The following is a 19603-nucleotide window of genomic DNA, read 5'->3' as shown; positions in this document are numbered from 1 at the left end:
AATAAATTGTGTTCTAAAATTTGATTTTTCACCGTATTTTATGATAAAATAATACCACTTTTTATGTTCTTAACCCACCTTGCATCTCTGAATATTAGATTTAAGCGTGTGTAGGTCTAAGCCTGCGAACGAAAATCTACGTCTAACCTTTTAAGTATTCTATCAGCGATAAATTATCAGTAACGCCTTACTTTTCATTCAACGGACAAAACTGGTTTGATGATTTTAGTTACATACTTTTAAAGATGGCTCTTCATAATGATTCCACAAGTTTTAAAAACGTTTCCGGTTCACAATACATCCAGGTTTTAATGGTTTCAATTAAATTCTTCTAATAATTGTATTCGAAAATTATTTCACAAGTTTTAATAACGTTTCTCACTGTATCAATTTAATGCTTGTTTGGCATCAATAACAGAATAATTTTAATGTTTTTAATTTTGACAAGGATTTAATAAATACCCATAGCGTTCCGTAATGATCACTTTAAATGCACATTTTTAGAATATTTGCCGAATGGGAAATGAAAAGAAATACAAACATAAGGGGTCGCAAATTATTTTATAAGCGAAGAAAAATGCGACCCATTTTACTTGCATACATTTTTATTTCTATTTAGACGAGATATAAGTCGCTTACCTTGTATGACAAAGGCTGTAAATAAACTTGTACAGTTCCAATTCTAACTTCTGTGTCAGGATCTTCAAGAAAAGGATCGCGCTCCTTTAAATGACAATACATTGTTAATTGTATGATCATTCTAAAACTATCATATATATATATATATATATATATATATATATATATATANCTAAGACCCGTGATTTAAATACTGGCAGAAAATATGTTTTTCAATTATAAATTCGTAACTTAGAAGAAAGTAGTCTCATAACTGGTATGAAATATTTTTTAATGTCAATTATATATATATATCAAGTGCTCCTCACACTATTGCATTGATATATTTTGCTTTGGACTATATTAATACAACATTTGAAATCACTCCATTTTGCGATTATAATCGTTTGAGCTGATGACATGATTAAATCTTTTCTTCATTATTTTGTTTTCCGGCTTTTTCATATGTTTTAAAAAATATTTTTAGAAAATATTTTATTCTTATAATTTTTCTTCTTCTCCTTTCATTAATCTTTATTATATTATTTTCCATGCTTTCTCTATACTTTTAACTTATTTTTTAGCTTATATTCTAAAATTAGCAAGTTTAAACATTTTTTCTACAAGGTAATAAGTCTCCGAATTTGGTGGTAAGCAACTCAAAAGATTGCGTGAAGTAATACTTTCCTTTAAGTTAGCACCAAATCAATTGTTCATATACAGTTAAAAAGGTGTAGTTGAAATTACAATCAATAACAGAGAATGCGTACATCAAGTTTGCACGCATTCCAGAATTATTTCCGAAAATACAAACTTCGGCGTATATCGTCAGATGCTAACAGTAGATTAATTTTAATGAATTAAGTCTGAGATGGAACTAGTTTATTGTTATCTTGCATTCTGCTATACTCGAAACAAAAGTCGGTCGTTACAAAATATATGTACGTTTTCAGTTGTCTGATAAATATAATTTTATTTTAATTTGTAAAAATTTACCACTCGCAATGAATAGTTTTATAATTTTTCATTTTTATCTCCTTTAATTTTGTTTAACCTAATTCTAATTCGTTTAAATATTCCCTTTGTGCTGCGTGCATGCTTGATTTAGATATTAATTATATTTTAAGAATTAGTGTGCTTTTGCTTTCCCTAAACTACCTGTTCTTGCTTCAAACTGTATCGTAAATGTAAATTTTCTGTCTTAGGGTTACTGAACTCCAAAAACGGCGGCAACTACTTTTCACCAAAAGAAGTGTAGAGAAACAATCTTCTACTCCAACAACTGTGTTCGGTGTTTGATTACACAAGGAATTATCTCTACTATTCCACTACAACACTTTTGGTGCAAAGTAGTTGTCATGATTTTTGGTGTCAATGACATTAAAATTTTTTGCAGCATATTTTATCGTGGGTTAATAATTTAGTCTTTTAAAAAAAATGTATACAATAAGTATTTTAATCTTGCTTTTCTCTTATAATTATTAATATTTTCAGCATTTTTCACATTTTATAAGAAGTAATAACTTAAATTTTAATATTTTATAAGGGGTTGGGATAGCCAGGTTGTCAGGATGCTGAACTCACGTTCGTCAGAATGGGAGTTCGAATCCAGCCGGCCGAAGACCGTATATGGTGAGTGATGCACACTAAATCTGTCGGGTCACAAAGTCCTCCATGTTCCCATTACAGTTAATACATTTGGGGGTACTGAATTGGAGGTTGATCGTTCTTTGCTACAGGTCAAAATTACGATCGGTGGATGAATGAATGGAAGTATGAATGAGTCCACCCTATAAACGAGTGAAGCGTATCGGTGTGGCAGAAATCGAATTCTTGGCTATATGTGGCGCCTCTGGAAAACAGGAACAATCACCCATCCCCAAGAAATATGATGTCAAAGAATTTAGTTTCGTAGTTCCGAAATCTTGTAATGACTTTGAAAAAACGAAACTCACAGGTGGAAGATCCCAATCTTCATCTGCCTCGTAGTTCTGGTACATCTCTTTCATGACATACAGACGATTCAGAAATTTCTGTTTAGGCCACTCATATTCTTGTCGTGTGTCCAAGTTCTTCATTTTCACATACACCTACAAAAATAAAAGTCCCATTTTAAAAGATTTTAAATCATATTTCATTATTATTACTTCTTCTAAGACCCGTGATTTAAATACTGGCAGAAAATATGTTTTTCAATTATAAATTCGTAACTTAGAAGAAAGTAGTCTCATAACTGGTATGAAATATTTTTTAATGTCAATTAATGGAATTTAATTAACTTTTTTAGTTAATAATATAAATTTCCTCAGATTTTGATCTTAAAACAAAATCCATTATTTTCAAATAATAAGATATTGATCTGACATAAAACTATCCAAACGGTACCTTAAATAGAATTTCTTACCTTTCTTATAATTTGTTATTACAATTAAAAAGTCAGATCAACGAAGATAAACGTAGATACATTTAGATAGACAATTGCTTTGAAACAGCATATGAATAGAAAAAAAAACTTTAAATATTATTAAATGATAAAATTGTACCAAATATTGTCCGATATATTGGAGGCAGGAAGACTAAATATAAGTATGATTGTATTCTCCAATTTAAAATAAAGTAGCAGGCGAAATTTTAAAAATTATTGAAGCAGGTTATTAACTCTGCCATTTTATTTTTTTATCATACAGGTCGTCCACTAAGGTCTGTAACCACAACCACCCTGTTCATTTTCAAGCAACTACGGTTCTTTCATACTCCGCATGGCAGGGAAATTTTTTTTACTTAATGTCAAAGTAAATCGTATTTAGCAACTAATAATAATAGTTTGATTTAAATACCATAAAAATTTAACAAGTTTCTAACAATTTTCTTTCTTATTTAAACAAGATGCTTTACAAATGACACCGACATTGTTGGAGATCACCCCCATAAGCGTATTTTCTTTCGCATATTTTCTTTCCTTGTACAATCATATTTCGCTGTATGAACGTTTATTGTAAGGTATTATCATTTGTTATTTAATTTTGTCTTAAGACACAAAATAATATTTCTAGAAGGCCCCTTATCATTTTAAGTTTCTTTTAAAAAGTACGAAAACGACTTGGAAAATTGCTTGAAACTTTTTGAATTATTAAGATATTCAACTCGCACTTTTTCCATTAACTACCAAATACGATACGAAAAATATTAAATTTTTCCTCTTATAAAAGTACAACTTTATAGTTTTCAATGAATGTCTTTCAAATTTTTAAGAAGAATAAAAATTAATTAATTTTAAATTGCTCTAAAAATTTTGTTTAATTTTATTGACCGTTTTTAAAGTTATATATAAAAAAAACGTAAGACAAAAAAAATTTGTTTTTTTTTATAAAAATGTCTATCTTTATAAATATTTAGGCTAGTCTTACGAAATTTTGTACAATTATTGCATATAATAACCAAAATAATTGTTATAAGTTACAAGTTTATTGCTACAGTTTTTGGCGCAGGGTGTTCAAAAAAACTATTTTCCGTTTGTAATTTATTGTCGGTCCCTCAAACTTCTAAAAGCATTAAACTTCATTGATAAGTAGGAGAAATCGCGTGATCTAAATACTGCTAAGTTATAAAATGATTATTTATAAAATTTTCTAAGTTATAAGATGATTCGTCCACCCCCTGCATAGTTGAACGATTTTATTCTAAAGATTTTTTTTTTTATATATTTAATTCCTTCCAGCCAGTCCTTATCTTTATTATTTTCTTAGAGTTTTGCCTCAAATATTGTTCGAAGAGAGATTTTTATTACCCTTTTTCTGGTGTAGAAAGGAACTGGCTTAAGAATCTTGGCGGCTTTTTTGGCCAAGAAATCTGCAGTTTCGTTACCTTGAAGTCCACCGTGCACTGGTACCCACTGCATGGCGACATTTTTGTTGTGTTTTATTCTAAAGAAGGTTGCTCTATTTTTAAACTTTCAAAATACCTGAATCTATTCCGTAAGTTGATTCCAGTTGGATGCAGTTTGTGGAGTTTTAAAGCATGATATTAACAGGATATTTTAATTAACAGTAACATGATAATTTAAATGTGGAATTTTATAAATAGTAGGTTACATGGCATTTTAATTGCGGCATTTTAAATACAGTTAGTAAGAGTTATGGAACTACTGTCTGGCTATTAGGTAAAAAGCCCGCATGCTTACTAAAAGTAATTTAGCAAAGAACTGTTCGCGTGATAATCGGACAGTACCTCCATTATTAAAGCGTAGTTTAATGACCACTTAACTTTGAAATAACGTAAACAATAGAGGGAATGTTAAGAAGGTACCTCGGTTCGACCCATTGTCTTGCCAATCATCTGTGGTGAGACGAGGATAATTTCGAAGCGGACCCTCTTATCCAATTCTTCGCTGATTGAATTTGCGACATCAACACCCGGTAGAACTTCCAACAGATCTTTATTGAGGAGGACACTCTCTGCAACATTCATTTTCATAAGAAAAGTTGAAAATAATTCCGCTACAATCGCCAAAGATACTTTAAACTTACAGTTTCTTTAAAATATAATGGTGTAGAAAAATTAAGAGAATTTCCAGACCTGGTCGATTATCTCTACCAGTACTAATCGACCAGGTCTGCAAATTCTCTTAATTTTTTACACCAGTGTAATATGTATAGGTTTGCCCGAGATAGCTACGAGTAATACGACTCTTCGAGTTAGTCTCCTTCTGTAATATTTTTTCCTTCCTTCTCTTTCAGTTTCGGACTCCTTCCTTGAAGTCCTCATATTTGGCGATTATTCTGACTCAATTTCCGTTTCGGAAATCTCCCAGAAAAATTTCTCGTCAAACAAAGATAAGTTCTTATAGAAAGGTTGCCATCATTAGGCGACTTATATTTGGCAGTCGAATTTTAGTGGCGAATATGACAATTTTATACTTTTGAAAATTTATTTATGCAATTATTGTCTTCCACGCTAGGCATAGCAGATCCGCGATAGCTCATTGGTTAAACACACAGAGTTGTCATTGTGAAGGACTGGGGTTCGTTTCCCAGCGGTGACAGGAAGACCATCCAGTTTCATATTGATAGTAATCAGTTTGTCTGGTCATGCCATTGGTCGCTAATTCTGGATGATTAAAGTCCATGATTCCTTGGCCCCCAATGGGCTGATGCGGGAATACTTGCATACCTAACTTTACCTTATGTGTATCTTTAAGCGTAGACGTTCTAATTACAAAATGTTAAGTAAATGCTATAAAACAAAAAGTAACCAATAAAGGAAAACCATTGGCCTAATCAACGAAAACTGTCCAATAATCTATGCACTTTCTATGAATAAGCAGGTAGCCATTCTATTCTCAATAAAATCTCAACTTAATACAAGTCAGTAAAATGTTTAAAAATGCTATGAGCCTCAGTGAATTGGAAGGGAGAGCATAATTAAACCATTTTTTCGAACGATTTCTAATACTTCGATGTTTTTTGGTGCGTGTACATTGATCTAGAAGGAATAAATTTAATATTTAATTATTAATATCATTTCGATTTAATCCCTCTTGATATGCTTTTACTGAATCAGAAACAATAAAATTTTTTGTTCAACTCACAAAATGTTAACCTGGATTATTTTTCTAGGGTAGAATCACCAGCCCATTCATAGTAATTGTCGCTGGATCACTTACGACAACTAGCAGTCGGTTAACTTAAACACTTATTTAAACACAGTTCTAAACAGTATCAGTAACATTTAAAACACTATAATCGTCTCGTTTGTACATAGTTTGTTTACATTGAAAAATTGAACAGAAGTTCACAATTCGTACTGTCTTGTACACGAAATTCACTCGATCACGAATTAACTGACGATCCATCCAGAGGGCAATTTTCAAACTTCATTAAAGTGTTTGAAACTAGTCCTGAAAGGAAGCAGTCAACAAATAAAGCTTGATGTTAATATCTGCAAAATGATGAACCGGTCAAATGATAGTAACCTTCCCTTATATTGCGATTATTGGGGGAACAATGCAAAACGTAATTGTTCCTTCAATCATACCACTAAGTTTATGCAACTAAACATTAGACTGTAACGAACGCATCACGCTTTGATTTAAATTTACATTCACTTTAAATGCTCTCATGTGAATTGATTCCTAAATCTACTTCACATGCCCACTTTTGATTCAGACAACACTTATTTTTTAGTAATTTCCATGCATGATTCTTCATATAATTTTTTTTTTACTCATAGTGTAAAATTACCTCTTGAGCTGTCGTCCGACAGGTTGATTCCTGCTCTTGCTGCAATTTCTTCCTGTGCCATCTCATATGTGATTTCAGGGTATTTCCTCCCTTTGACTCTGATATCTGATTCTTGGAAAACAAACAACTGGGTCGTTCCAAACAAAATCCTTTTAAAAATATCAGTTTTTATTTAAAAAAAACACGAGAATTTCTGAATAATAAATTCCATGCTTTACAGTTCTGAAATAATGAAAAAATAAGTCTCACCCTACCTGTCATTGTGATTGAGAACTGATTGACTAGTGACAGGTTCCCCGTTGAGCAATATTCTAGCTTCGGGACATCCTTTCTCAATTATGATCTGACCCTCGTCTTGCACATGGATGATTGCATGGTACTCCTGAATACTAAACAATCACACAAAAAACAACATATTTTTTTTATTAGATATGCGTTATTTCAAACATCATTAAAAGTTTGCAATTTGATTCTGGAATTATAGAGCTGTTACTTTATTTATAAGATAGCAATCGAAAAACTGAATTAGAAACTAATTTTCTTCACAATATTATTTACACATGAATATTTTCTGCAAGAGTATATTTATTTAAAGTAGTTCTATGCATTTTGGAGTTGAGCTGTACTTTCTACTGACAATGGTAGTCGAAATATCAAGTTAGAGGTGGAATTGTTGATTGAAGACGAATATTTTAAAAATTAAATACGCAAATTTGATTCGCAAAAACTTGAACTTTTTTTTAAACAGATATACTTTCCACAAGAGTTATGAAAAGCTCTTTGACTGATACCAGATAAAAAAAAACAAATCATTCCTTATCCCCCTTGTTTTTTTTTGTTTTTTTTAATGCTGTCATTTTACATTTTAAAGAGTATTTAAAAAAGCCTATCAATCTAAACAGCAAAGAATAAAAATGGAAAAAAAATTGTTTATAGAGATAATATAATGCGTACATAATATGCGCATACATTGCTCATGGGCTGCAATAGTGGCACAACTTAAAAAACACGCGTTTTGGACTAAGAACAAGTGTAAATATGAAAATTCACATTCTTTCAACAGCAATACTAGCACAACTCATAATTTAACTTGAAGGTAATCTTCGTTTAAGCAAACTAAAGCATTTCCTATACATTTTGCTTAGCAATGAAAACTTTAAACCCACTATCTCAAAACTTGATTTTTTGAGTTGTGTCGCTATTGCAGCCCATGAGCGATATGATATCTACGTATATAACATGTTTTCAATTAAAGTAATTATGTTAATTACCTTGGTCCTAAAATGAGTATGTTAGCGTTGTCTTCTTTGCCGATGGTGTTGGCTCCTTTGTACAGTATGTGAACTATCTTTCCAGACAATTGAAGGTCAAAGTTCAAATTTGACAAGTGCGGGTGTTGTCTCTTCAAATCTTCCAACCTCGTGCGTTCCATGTCCTTTTTTGAAAGAATAAGTTTAAACAGGGTTGAGGAAACAAGCAAGAAACAGTGTATAACACCTTTCAAACTCGTTACTTTGATTATAATTATCTTCGTTCATTTTTTAATCTCAGAAAAGTTGATCCAGAAGAAGTCTTTGCTTACTCATATTTATTATTAATAGTTTATATGTTTAACAAGTTATATTAAAACAATAAATAATTATTAAAATTAAGATAGGTAAATAATGAGGGAATCATTAAAAGTTGTTATTATATCTGCGAATGTAATTTGTGAAGATGGAATTCAAATTTATTTTCCGCAAAAATTTCAGTTAAGCTCAGAAAGTTTTTCAAACTGTGTAGTGGTTTATTCAAAGTAATTTTGCTGAAGTGATAGTGAATAAAAGTGTTTTTAAGTTAGGAAATATTTTTCAAAAAAGAAAAAACGTATTTAACAATGAACAATTATTCTCATTAAAAGTTATCTTTATTTTAGATTCTTAATTTCTAAACTTTCTACTAACGGTAAAAAAAAAATTTCTTCCTCGTAATTAAACTTTTTTTATTTTTGAACTCAAAGAGTTTTCAGTTGTCTGATAAAGATCGTGACTACCCAATTCAAAATTTCTGATGGTTTTCCATTGATGGACCAACATAATCTTGGTGGCAACCATCGTAAACCGTTAAATTTTTTGATGGTAACCAACATAAGTAACCATCACTTCAATGTAGGAATTCGCACTGATTTTTGATGGTCCAACATAAGAATAGCAACTTATTTTGATGGTTCATTCATGTTGAATCATCAGAAATTTTCATCATAGTTTCCTAGAAGTCAAATGTTGGAATAATCATGAGCCATCATCATCCCAATGTAGAAATTCGGACTGATTTATGATATGCCAACCTTAGAAAAAGGTTTTAATGGTATATTCCTGCTGAATCAACTCAACAAGAATTATTATTAAACCATTATGAAAATGCATTGTTGTACCCTTATAGACCATCACAAATTTCCATCATAGTATCTTGGAAATCAAATGTATGAACGATCAATGTAGGAATTCGGACTCATTTATGATGGTCTAACATTAAAAAAAAATTTCTTTCATGGTATATTCATCAGAACCAACAAGAATTCTCATTACAGAATCATGGAAATGTATAGATGAAACCATCATGGATTGTCGGTCAATGAGAATCAAACTTCGTTTGATGGTTAACCATCCTAGTAATAAAGTATCATTTTCCATCATGGAATGAAAAATGTAGAAGGATGGTAACCTTCAAGTGATGTTGGACCATCATGAATCGTACTGAAACCAACATAAACCATCAAAATTTTTAGATGGGATCATCAAGAATTTAGACTTGGGTATATCCGTCCCTGTTTTGTAAGTTGGTAACGATACCAACATTTTGCTATCTCAGAAAGCTATTAAACTACCTTGTTAAAAGGATATGTATTGGTATCATCTATGCAGTAACTTACAGCTTTTTGTGCCAGACGAGCCAGTTTCAGCTTTTCTTCGTATGACTGTCTAATCTGTTGAAGTTCTCTTTCATTTTCCGCCATAGCTGCTTTCATTTCCTCTTCCCACTTATTTCGTTGGCGTATCACCTCTGCCATTAGAAGAATAAATAATTAAAACATAAATTCTTTTTAAAAGACTGGAAGAAATGAGATCGCATACCGTCATCTGTCATTCCTGGCTTGATGGGAACATTCATGACGCCTTTTTCAATCATTTTTCTCAATTTCTCGTTCTCTGCTCTCAGCTCCCGAATCAAAATTTCTGTCGGATCCTCATTTACAGTAGCAAGAGTTTTGATCTGCTTTGCACGATCCGCTGCAAACAGACACATCTCATGATCAATTTACCTTTTTTGTGCTTCAGCAAAAAAAAAATTTCTTTTATAACAGCAAGGCTGGATTTACATGCCTGAGACAAAATTCTTTGATGGGCCCATTCCTCAAAACAGAAAAAGACTTTTGAGAAATGACTTATCTTTGATTCTTGATTTATCATAAATATGCTAAAATATTATTTTCAATTTTGTACACATTTTGATTAAAACTAAATGTTTGATGGTTTATATTTTTATTAATCTGTACTAAATGGGAAGACGTTTTTCCCTACAATTGTAAAACACTGCAAACATACATAAATATGTATAAAAAAATCTATCTCTAAATAAAAATAAAATTTAAGTATTTCACTTTTTGTATGGAATTCCAGCTGGGCCCTCAACAATCCCTGGGCAATTGTCCCTGTCTTTCTTCCTATTTGAGTACGATCTTGCATAGCGGCCGTGGTGTAATAACAAGGTAGTTGCTTAGAACAGTTAAACATGGGAATTAAATAATGTTATTTATTTGTAAATAAATTGATTTATCTTACTATTGATCTATAGTAAGAAATTGCATCTACTGATGTCATTGCACATTTTACAACGACGTAAAAACGATTCCTGGTCGAACTCAGAGATGCCAGGTGAGTTTTTGATGTCTACCAAAGATTCAGGGCCCTATGTGACCCCTCTGAATTTCTAGGTGGAATTGTGGAATGTCCCACATATGATTGATAAAGTGTTTGTTTTATTCAGTAGACACAGTGAACGAAAAAGTGCATTACCTTAAAATAGATTTTGTTATTTAGGGTTAAAAAGTATCACATTTTACACCAGGAAATTGATTTTTTTCACGCAAAAAGAACTCTAAGCCTAAATTTCGCGTGTATTTGTTACCTGGTCTAAGTTGAGGGGGAGAAAGAGTTTAAAGAGTTATTTAACTAGATACTTGTCATTTTGAATTATGTGGAAATTTTCTGTTTTATGTCCTTTTTGAATAACTATTAACAAGCTTTTTTTCATTTTCGAGAGAAAATTTTTTTTTGTCATGGTTTTGGAGGGCTGAAACAGAAGATCCTCTGGAAATGCGAGAGAAACTCATCTATTTACAAAAAAATGTAAAAGTGAACCACCGCATTGACTATTTGTTTGTGTTTTACTACTTCCCCACTAACTATTAAAATAGAAATTCCTTCAGTGTCCCTTTGCATTGAATGTCAAAGTTCATTCAAATATCTTTGAAATTAAGCTTTTAAAATCTACCTGTGCAAAGAGTGAACTACAAATGTTTATATTTCTGCGAAAACGCATTAATGAGAAGTACCAAAAAAATGAAAATATGTTTGGTGCACCATAAAATTTATGTGGTGTGGGACATAAAAATTAATCATGAAGAAACAAGAAACTGAAATTTTGCTCAACTGTTATGGTTATTAACGGCCTTCTCTACGCGTATGAAATTTGCTGGAAAAGAAGTCTTAAATATAGCAGAAACACAATCAATTCCCGTATCCATTTATACTAATTCAACTTTTATACAATATGACCCTAAACTATGCGACTCGAAACTGAGTAATAGAATATAGAAATAGTTATCGGAAGAATGTAAATTTTTTGTTTTTAAAAATATGATTCAGGCGCAATATGATTGTTTGAAGTTAGCACCCTCTAAAGATTTAGTCTCTATTTAGAATTTACTGAGGGAGAAAACGTGGCAAAATACACTCTTAGCTATCTAGACAAATGATATAATGTTTCGATGTAACTTTTATTTAACGCTAAATTGAGTAAAACCACTCTAGTCAATATACCTAATAGCTAAGAAGTAATTTAAGTTTCTTATAGAAACCGAGCAAATTCTGACTCACATATTTATGCCTCTGTCAATGCTATCCAGACAAGTTAGGCATTAATTCAGAAGCATTTTTAAAACAATAATTAGGTAAACATTAATGCTTTTCCTAAATTTAATTATACTTCAAATTAATACTTTCTCAAAATTCCAGTGAATCTTCAGTTTTGACCTAAAGCTTTTAAAAAGATTCATAAAAATTGAAACATAAAAAAAAAAATAAACAAGTGTCTAGTGTAACGTAAAAAAATATCCTGAAAGTTTCATAAAATCACAAATTTCAAATATCCAATGTCAGACTCTTAAAAATACTGTCTCCTTGTTACAAATGAAGAATAAAATATGTTTTCAGCTTACCCATACCGTAGAGTTAAATCTGTATAATTTAAAATGTTCTTTTCAAAATCCCAAAGCTTTAAATTTATATATTTATTTTTATATATTATTTACTTTCAGAAGGTCGGAAAAAAACCTTTTTAATTGCCATCTTTTCTAAAGTCCATCTTGCTAAAGTCCATCTATAAAGAGGTCTGTAGAGATAAAATTCCATTACTGTGTTATAGAAGCCTGATAGTCGATGAACTGTACAAAAGTTCATCGTAAGAGTACTGAAGCAATTAAAAAATATAGAATAAAATATGAAGTACAGAAAAAATTTAAAAACAAAATAAGTAAATAAATAAAATTACCGTAACGCAATGTTGAAAGTGTCTCTTCGTAGTTTATATCAGCTGGACTAATGCAAGCTATCTAAAATTAGAGATAATTAGTGTAAACAAAATATTTATTGCGTTACATACACGATACAGGAATAAGTTATTCTACAAATTATTTAAATGACAGGCAGATTTGCTTCAGGACCCGTTACAGTGCCAAAAATGCTTCTGATTCTTAATTTATTAAAATGTTTCAATTTCTTAATTTATTTAAGTAATTCGCCAACTACCTAGATAATTTGCACGTAGTCTATTAAGCACTCTATAAAATGTATAAAATAAAAATAAGGTCTTTGCTGTAACAACTACAACGCTTCGGTACGCTCAGGTTAACATACTTTTATTTATTCATTTCACACAATCTAAATAATGAACTTACTACTATCAAACAATCAACTCATTTGAAGATAGAATCGATCATCAATTCACTTTAAAAATTAAGATAGAATTGATCATCAATCACTTTAAAGACTATAATTTAAAAAAAAAATCAAATGATTTGAAATATTATTACAAACAACGAAATCAACAAAATGTCTTTTATTTATTTTGCACTATCTAATGAATCAAGTTAGTGAATGCAATAAACCAATCAATACATTAACTGAGAGAAGGAAAAAAACAAATATTTGAACTTCAACGATACGGAAACCGTTAATGCACGTAGGTAAATTACGGAAAAGGTAAGTTACGAATGTAAATTACAGAAAACTCTTAATTTCGCACTTCAGCTGATTATTCTAGGTAATCTGCACATCTAAGTAATGCGCACATTAACGGCTTTTTGAAATTACTGTAACCAAATAATATATAATAATCAACCAATCAACACATTAGTTGAAAGAATGAGAAAAACAAATTTTTGAACCTTAAAGATGCGGAAACCGTTAATGGGCAGATATTACGAAGGAAAATTACGGAAAACCTTTGATTCTGCTCTACAACGGATTATTCTAGTTAATCAGCAAGATTTAGGTAAAGCGCACATTAACGGCATTTTGAAATCACTTTAACCTGATAATATATAACAAATCTTTGAAGACAATGATTATTGTGCAGAGACAATTAAAAAAACATGAAAATATATTGTTTAAATTGTTGACGAGTCATTGGATTCTTTTTCTTCTTGAAAATATTATTTGAAAATATTTTCATGGAAAATCATAATGAAATTTTGTCAAAGATCTAATTGTATGTAACACCCATCCAACCACTTAATACCATCGAACTTAAATTCTTCTTCATTTATGGCGCACAGCCCGATATGGTTCTTGGCTTGTTGAGCGATGTTGCTGTTCTTAAATAGTTATTAAAAATTATTATACTGAAAAAGGTGGACTGTTAATGAGGAAATAATTACTATTTAAGTAATTATAATGGATGCATAAAATTATCTGCTCTGTTTTACCATTGTGAGGAAGCATAGAGGAAAGAAAATAAAGTTTCTAACGACAGGAACTGATCGTTCGTTCTTCCCTCGGAAGCTACCGGAAGTGTTGCTCATTTAACGTTACCCAGTGGGCACCTGTGAACCTAAGTCACGGAGGCGAGCTACATTACCCACGCCACACTTCCACAAATACCCGTTTGTTGGGTGGGACACATTCACACAACAGAGAACAACATCCAGAGAGAAACATCCATGTCCTGAGCGGGATTCGAACCCGCAACCATTGGCTTCACAATCAGGCACGCTGTCCAATCGACCAACTGGCCGGCAGACGGAAGAAATATAGGAGTAAAGTTTTATGAACAATGAGAAGTTAAAATAAAAAATAAATAAGCTTAGAGAATGAATAAAACAGTTCTTTAGCGTTTCAAAAAATAACATCGTTTGTAAATAGTAACCTTTTTTCTACAAATAACAGCTATTTTAGAAGTATTTAAACTGCGTGTACCTTTTCTTTGCCATATGGCAACCCAGGGTGGGCTAAAACATCCCAATAAAAAATACTCCTTCATGATATATTATTTATTTACTTGTAGTCTGCTAGTCCCTCAACTTAATCGCTCTGAAATCTATTTCAACACAATCGAGGCATCGTAATTTTGGCCTTTTCTGACTAGTGAAGGAGTTGGCAACAAAAATCTTCTCAACTGATTTTTTTCATCCATTTTAAGTCGAGTTCATTTTTTTTTAAATTTATATACTTTTCATAATTTCGAGCTCTTTGAAAATTGTAGAAATTTCGTGATTAAAAATTCTTTGCCAAAGACCGCTTTTATCATACAACAGACTAAAAATAAGTTTCTGAAAGAACACTTCGAAAACTGTGATTTTGTATTCTTTATTCTTAGTGAAATATCTAGTTTTTTAACTATACACATATTAGGACCCACTCATTTTAAGGAATTCATTAACTTAAAACTAAAAGAATTTCATATAAAATAAATGATTCAGTTTTTAAACCTCCAGGAGTCATGAAATAAAAAGTTCCCACTTATTATTGACAAAACTATAAACCATTCAAATTGTAATAGGGTTACGTCACGGGTTTTAAATCAAGCACTTTATATTTTGAATAATATAAAAGGTAAGGCGCATCGCTTCAATAAGGAAAAGTAAAAGTGACCACAATTTTACAAAGTATTTCTAACTAAAATTTTGGTTCAAAATAATATGCCCAGTGAAATTAAATAAAAATGCCATGTGACCTAATATATAACTATTTAACAAAGTAAAGGAAGAAGACAGCAAAGCTCTTAAAAATTCTTTCAAAAATTGCCTGATGTATTTTTACAGAAAGAAAGGGGGCATAAAATTAAGACTCACCATTATTGTTTTGCTGTTGCCACCAAGAGCATTCATCAAAAGTCTCGTTAGTACAGAATCCCTGTATGGCACTGTAATAAAACATGAAACTGTTCATGCAGGAGTCATATCGAAGCATTTTGAAAAACCTGATTTTTTTAACAAATTTCCCTACTTTATTAAAAGGAAATAAATGTCTAGTACCAAAAACGAAAAAAGATAGGGCACGTCTCTTGAGAATTTTCAGTGGCGATAAATGTGATGAGACGAATATTTTCTGGTTTGGTAAAAATAAAATTATTTTCCCTTTTTTAGGTTACTCGAAAAACTCAGTATTATTTTTTTAATATTAATTTAATGTTCTTTATGTTAAACTTTGTGTCTATCATTTAGGTTTCTTTGAAGAAAAAAAGAAGAGCCGATATTTCAACTGGCTAAAAAATAGCGATGAAATTTGATAGCACCATTAAGTCAAACTTGTATTATCATCCGGAATAGAGCCGTAGTTAGAATATAAGCACACTAGCTAGTCAGTAGTAGAAACTATTTATTATGCAACGCACTACCGCTGCTATGGGCTGTTGGTGACTGCTTAGGAAACATTTTTATAGACATGCCCACACAATTTCGATCCTCTGCAGAGGAGATTGCTCTCCCGCTTTGATAGTTCGACGTCCTGAGCGCGAAATCGAGCATTTTCTGGTAGAACAGTTTAATGATGACTGATATGGCTCACCTTCGGTCCATTCGCAGACTGATCAAAGTGGTCACCTGCCCGTTCACAGACCACTGTCATCGGTGCTCGTTTTCGGTGATCTAGTGGGAACCGTCTCTTACGATCAGTCCACTTTGGGACTTTTAGTTGGTTTGAAAATGGTTAGAGTTATGAGTGAAGATAAACGAACGTAATATTGGGATAAATTATGATTGTAATGATAATTATGATTGTAAGGTTTGAGCACGCTAGCTTGTCAGAAACTTTTCGAAATTTTGAATCATGATAAATTCTGAGGAAATGATTGAAACTTGCACGGACATTAGCCAATCTAGATGAATTAGATAGTCGGATAACCATTCTGGAGGAAATTTTGATTTTAAAAATTTTTTTTTGTCACAGACGCAAGAAAGTGAGTTTATAAAAGCGTTCCAAAAAAACTAGAATGCGTGTAGAAGTATTTAATATTTTTTGGTGTAAATTTCTTAAAAAATAACAAAGTTTGTGCAAACAATAAAACAACTGTCTTTATGACCTTATTTGTTCACAACCTTCAAAACAAATCTGGAAAATTCACAAATATTTTGTTCGATTAGAAAGGTGTATTGGTTAAATAAAAAAAAACGATAAGGAATGAAACAAATTTATATTTTTACACTTAGATGCTGCCCACTAAAGTTTTTCAAGGTGTCAAGTTGTCATAACCATTTGAGTGAGGGGGTCAACTGTTTTTCATGTTTCAAAAAAAATTTATTCTGTTTTTATAAATGAAAAGTAGTTTTTTGAATGTTTGATATTATTTATCGTGCATAGTTTTTAATATTGGGAGGTATATTTCTAAAATGTTTTTCGTGAAGTTTTTTCCCCAAATTTATAAAATCTTCAATTCAGAGCCGTGAGGGGATCGAGCATTCACCTTCCAATGAGGTGAACAGGGTTCGAATTCCAGCGATGGCTGGTCGATACGGATTCCGCATCCAGTTCGCACTGACCAAAGTGCTGACGTAAAATATCTCAGTGGTAGACAGATCGGGTTAGAGTCATCTTGCCGTCAGGCTAACTGTGGAAGGGTTTCGTGGTTTTCCTCTCTATGTAACAAAAATGCGAGTTAGTTCCATCAAAAAGTCCTCCAGGAAGGCAATTTTCTCCCAATACTTGATCCAGGAGTTTCCTTGTCTTCTATATTGGGTTCAAAATTACAAGATTACGGAGTTGACAATTAGTAGTCGTAAACTGAAAATTCGGTTCAACGAAGGTTATAAAAAAAACAATCTTCAATTCACAACATCACAAACACAAAATAACAAATATGAAAAGCACATTGTATAACTAGAAAGATGGAAAAAGGATATTTTAAGTAAATATATTTTTTAAAAATCTCGTTTGGTGATGTCATACGAAGCCTAAATGTCATGCCACTTCTGACGATTGCTAACGTTAATTTTATATTCCGAAAACGAAGTTTTACATAATATTACTTACTAAGAAATATGTAACAAATTTTCATTGTGTCAGAAACAACGGAAAAATCGTTATTTTAATAAAGAAAGTTATATTTTATACGTATTTGTGTTGTCTTCTGACAGGTAGATTTAAATAAAGGGAATGTCCCCATCAGCCTTGAACAGGATGGGGCAGCCCTGACTCGCAAAATATGCTTTGGTATACATAAAATAACAATAGGTAAAAATAAAAAATGTATACTGATTCAATGTCAACAGAAAGAGATATCGGTGTTGAAGTATAAAGTACCGTATAAGTGAGGATCAATTAATAGAAAAATAAAATGTGTGTTGTCAATATTGATTCAGATCGTGAAATCTAAGATTTTACAGTGATTGAAAAAGCAGATGTTTATCGCAGAATATGACGCGCAGTCTCTGAATTTCTGGTGTTGAGGAAGAAGGATTTTTTGGAATCGAAAAATTTTGTCCGAATACTGGAAGTTTAGAGTAATCTGCCACTACAAGTGTAAGTATACGTTTCAAGTAATCTCTTTTTCATTATATGGATTGAAATTAATTTTAAATTTGTAGTAGTCGCTGGCTTTAAAAACACAGCGTGGGTTTCAAGACTTGTAACAACTGCAAGGCTCTCCCCTGATTCGGAACTTTTGCAGGTATAGAGAGAGATATGTGAAATTTTCTTTAGTAAAGTATTCACCGAAAATTCCTCACATTTTTTACGAATATATAATTTCTACATTATTAAGAGTTTCAAAAATAGAAACATTTTCGCTTTCTTTTTTTAGCCCAAAAGATACCTAAAAAAATTTAAAACGAAAAAATAAATGTAATGAAAATCGAATATTTTAAAAAGTGCATTTTATTTTGAAGTAGTTGTTGTTGTCGTAGGCGAGTAAGGCAGAGGAGTTGCGATTGTTCTTGTTTTCCAGTGGCGCCATCTATGGCCACGAATTTGACTTCTGACACATCCATACGTCACACCCGTTTATAGGGCCATTAATTCATCCACAGTTTGGCCTAAACTAGAGAACTATCAGTACCCCCAGAGGTATAATTTGTTATGGGATTATGGAGGACTTTGTGACACAAAATATTTAACGTGCACCAGTCACAATTTACTACACTGGGAGTCCTCCGTCGGCTGGATTCGACCTCCCGTTCTAACGAACAGGAGTCTAGCAGTTAAGTAGTTTAATTACGAAATGGTAATTCTCTCACCTCTTATGTTTCGACCCGTTGCTCTCTCTGCCAAAGAATGTATGCAGTTTCCTAGACAAGATAGGGACTGGTTGATGGCAGCACTCTCTTTCAGCCTGTCGCCTGTGGCACCTGTTGCTGATGCTCTCTCACTGCAAATAGAAGAAAATATACTTAACACGAAATTCAAAAAAATATATATATATTAATGTCACGTTTGCGAGCCTTGGTGGCTCAGGGGATAAAGCGTTCGCCTTCCAATGAGATGAATTGGGTTTCCAATCCCAGCGGCGAATTCCGCATCCAGCTTGCACCGACCACAGTGCTGACGTAAAATATCCTCAGTGGTAGATGAACAATGGGCTGGCGTCCCCTTGCCGTCAGGTTAACTGTGGGAGGTTCTCGTGGTTTCCCTCTCTACGTACAGCAAATGCGGGTTAGTGCCATTTTATTTTATTTTATGACCGCCGTTGAACAGTCGACCCAATTTTTGGGTTTACGACTACAAATGTTCAACGCCGTAGCCCTGTAATTTTGAACCAATCCAGAAGACAAGGAAACTCCTGGATCGGTACCCCCAGAGGTATTGATTTGTTATGGGAACATGGAGGACTTTGAGACTCGACAGATTTAACGTGCATCAGTCACCATTTACTACACGGGGAGTCTTCGACCAGCAGGGACCGAACCCACGAACTCTTGGACATGGGCCCGGCACCCCACTGACCAGGCTATCCCGGCCTAGTAGCGACAATTTAATTTTACATAGATAAACTAG

At 32.3% G+C, this 19603-nt stretch overlaps 2 protein-coding genes across 9 annotated transcripts in view; one reads left to right on the top strand and one right to left on the bottom strand.

The window, feature by feature from the left end:
* Positions 1-19603, bottom strand: part of LOC107445372 (kinesin-like protein KIF28P) — a 61960-nt gene that overhangs the window by 14277 nt on the left and 28080 nt on the right. For all 7 annotated transcript variants that reach the window (XM_071179348.1, XM_071179351.1, XM_071179350.1 and 4 more), the window contains 11 exons: positions 18847-18977; positions 15469-15539; positions 12669-12729; positions 9971-10126; positions 9769-9899; positions 8129-8292; positions 7112-7246; positions 6858-7006; positions 4924-5072; positions 2574-2708; positions 640-723 (listed from right to left, as the gene is read on the bottom strand). In XM_071179348.1, coding sequence (XP_071035449.1) covers positions 640-723; positions 2574-2708; positions 4924-5072; positions 6858-7006; positions 7112-7246; positions 8129-8292; positions 9769-9899; positions 9971-10126; positions 12669-12729; positions 15469-15539; positions 18847-18977 — 1366 coding nt within the window. The remainder of the gene's footprint in view (positions 1-639; positions 724-2573; positions 2709-4923; positions 5073-6857; positions 7007-7111; positions 7247-8128; positions 8293-9768; positions 9900-9970; positions 10127-12668; positions 12730-15468; positions 15540-18846; positions 18978-19603) is intronic.
* The window catches only part of LOC107445373 (uncharacterized), a 26196-nt gene continuing 24563 nt past the window's right edge, over positions 17971-19603 (top strand). The window contains exon 1 of one of the 2 annotated variants that reach the window (XM_071179355.1): positions 17971-18137. The gene's annotated coding sequence lies outside the window, so the exon portion shown is untranslated. The remainder of the gene's footprint in view (positions 18138-19603) is intronic. The other variant, XM_071179354.1, reaches the window with a different exon arrangement.

This window comes from Parasteatoda tepidariorum, chromosome 4 (assembly GCF_043381705.1).
Source record: "Parasteatoda tepidariorum isolate YZ-2023 chromosome 4, CAS_Ptep_4.0, whole genome shotgun sequence".
In the NCBI taxonomy this organism is placed as follows: domain Eukaryota; kingdom Metazoa; phylum Arthropoda; class Arachnida; order Araneae; family Theridiidae; genus Parasteatoda; species Parasteatoda tepidariorum.
The sequence above is the reverse complement of the archived record's forward strand: the minus strand, read 5'-3'. Positions and strand labels throughout refer to the sequence as shown.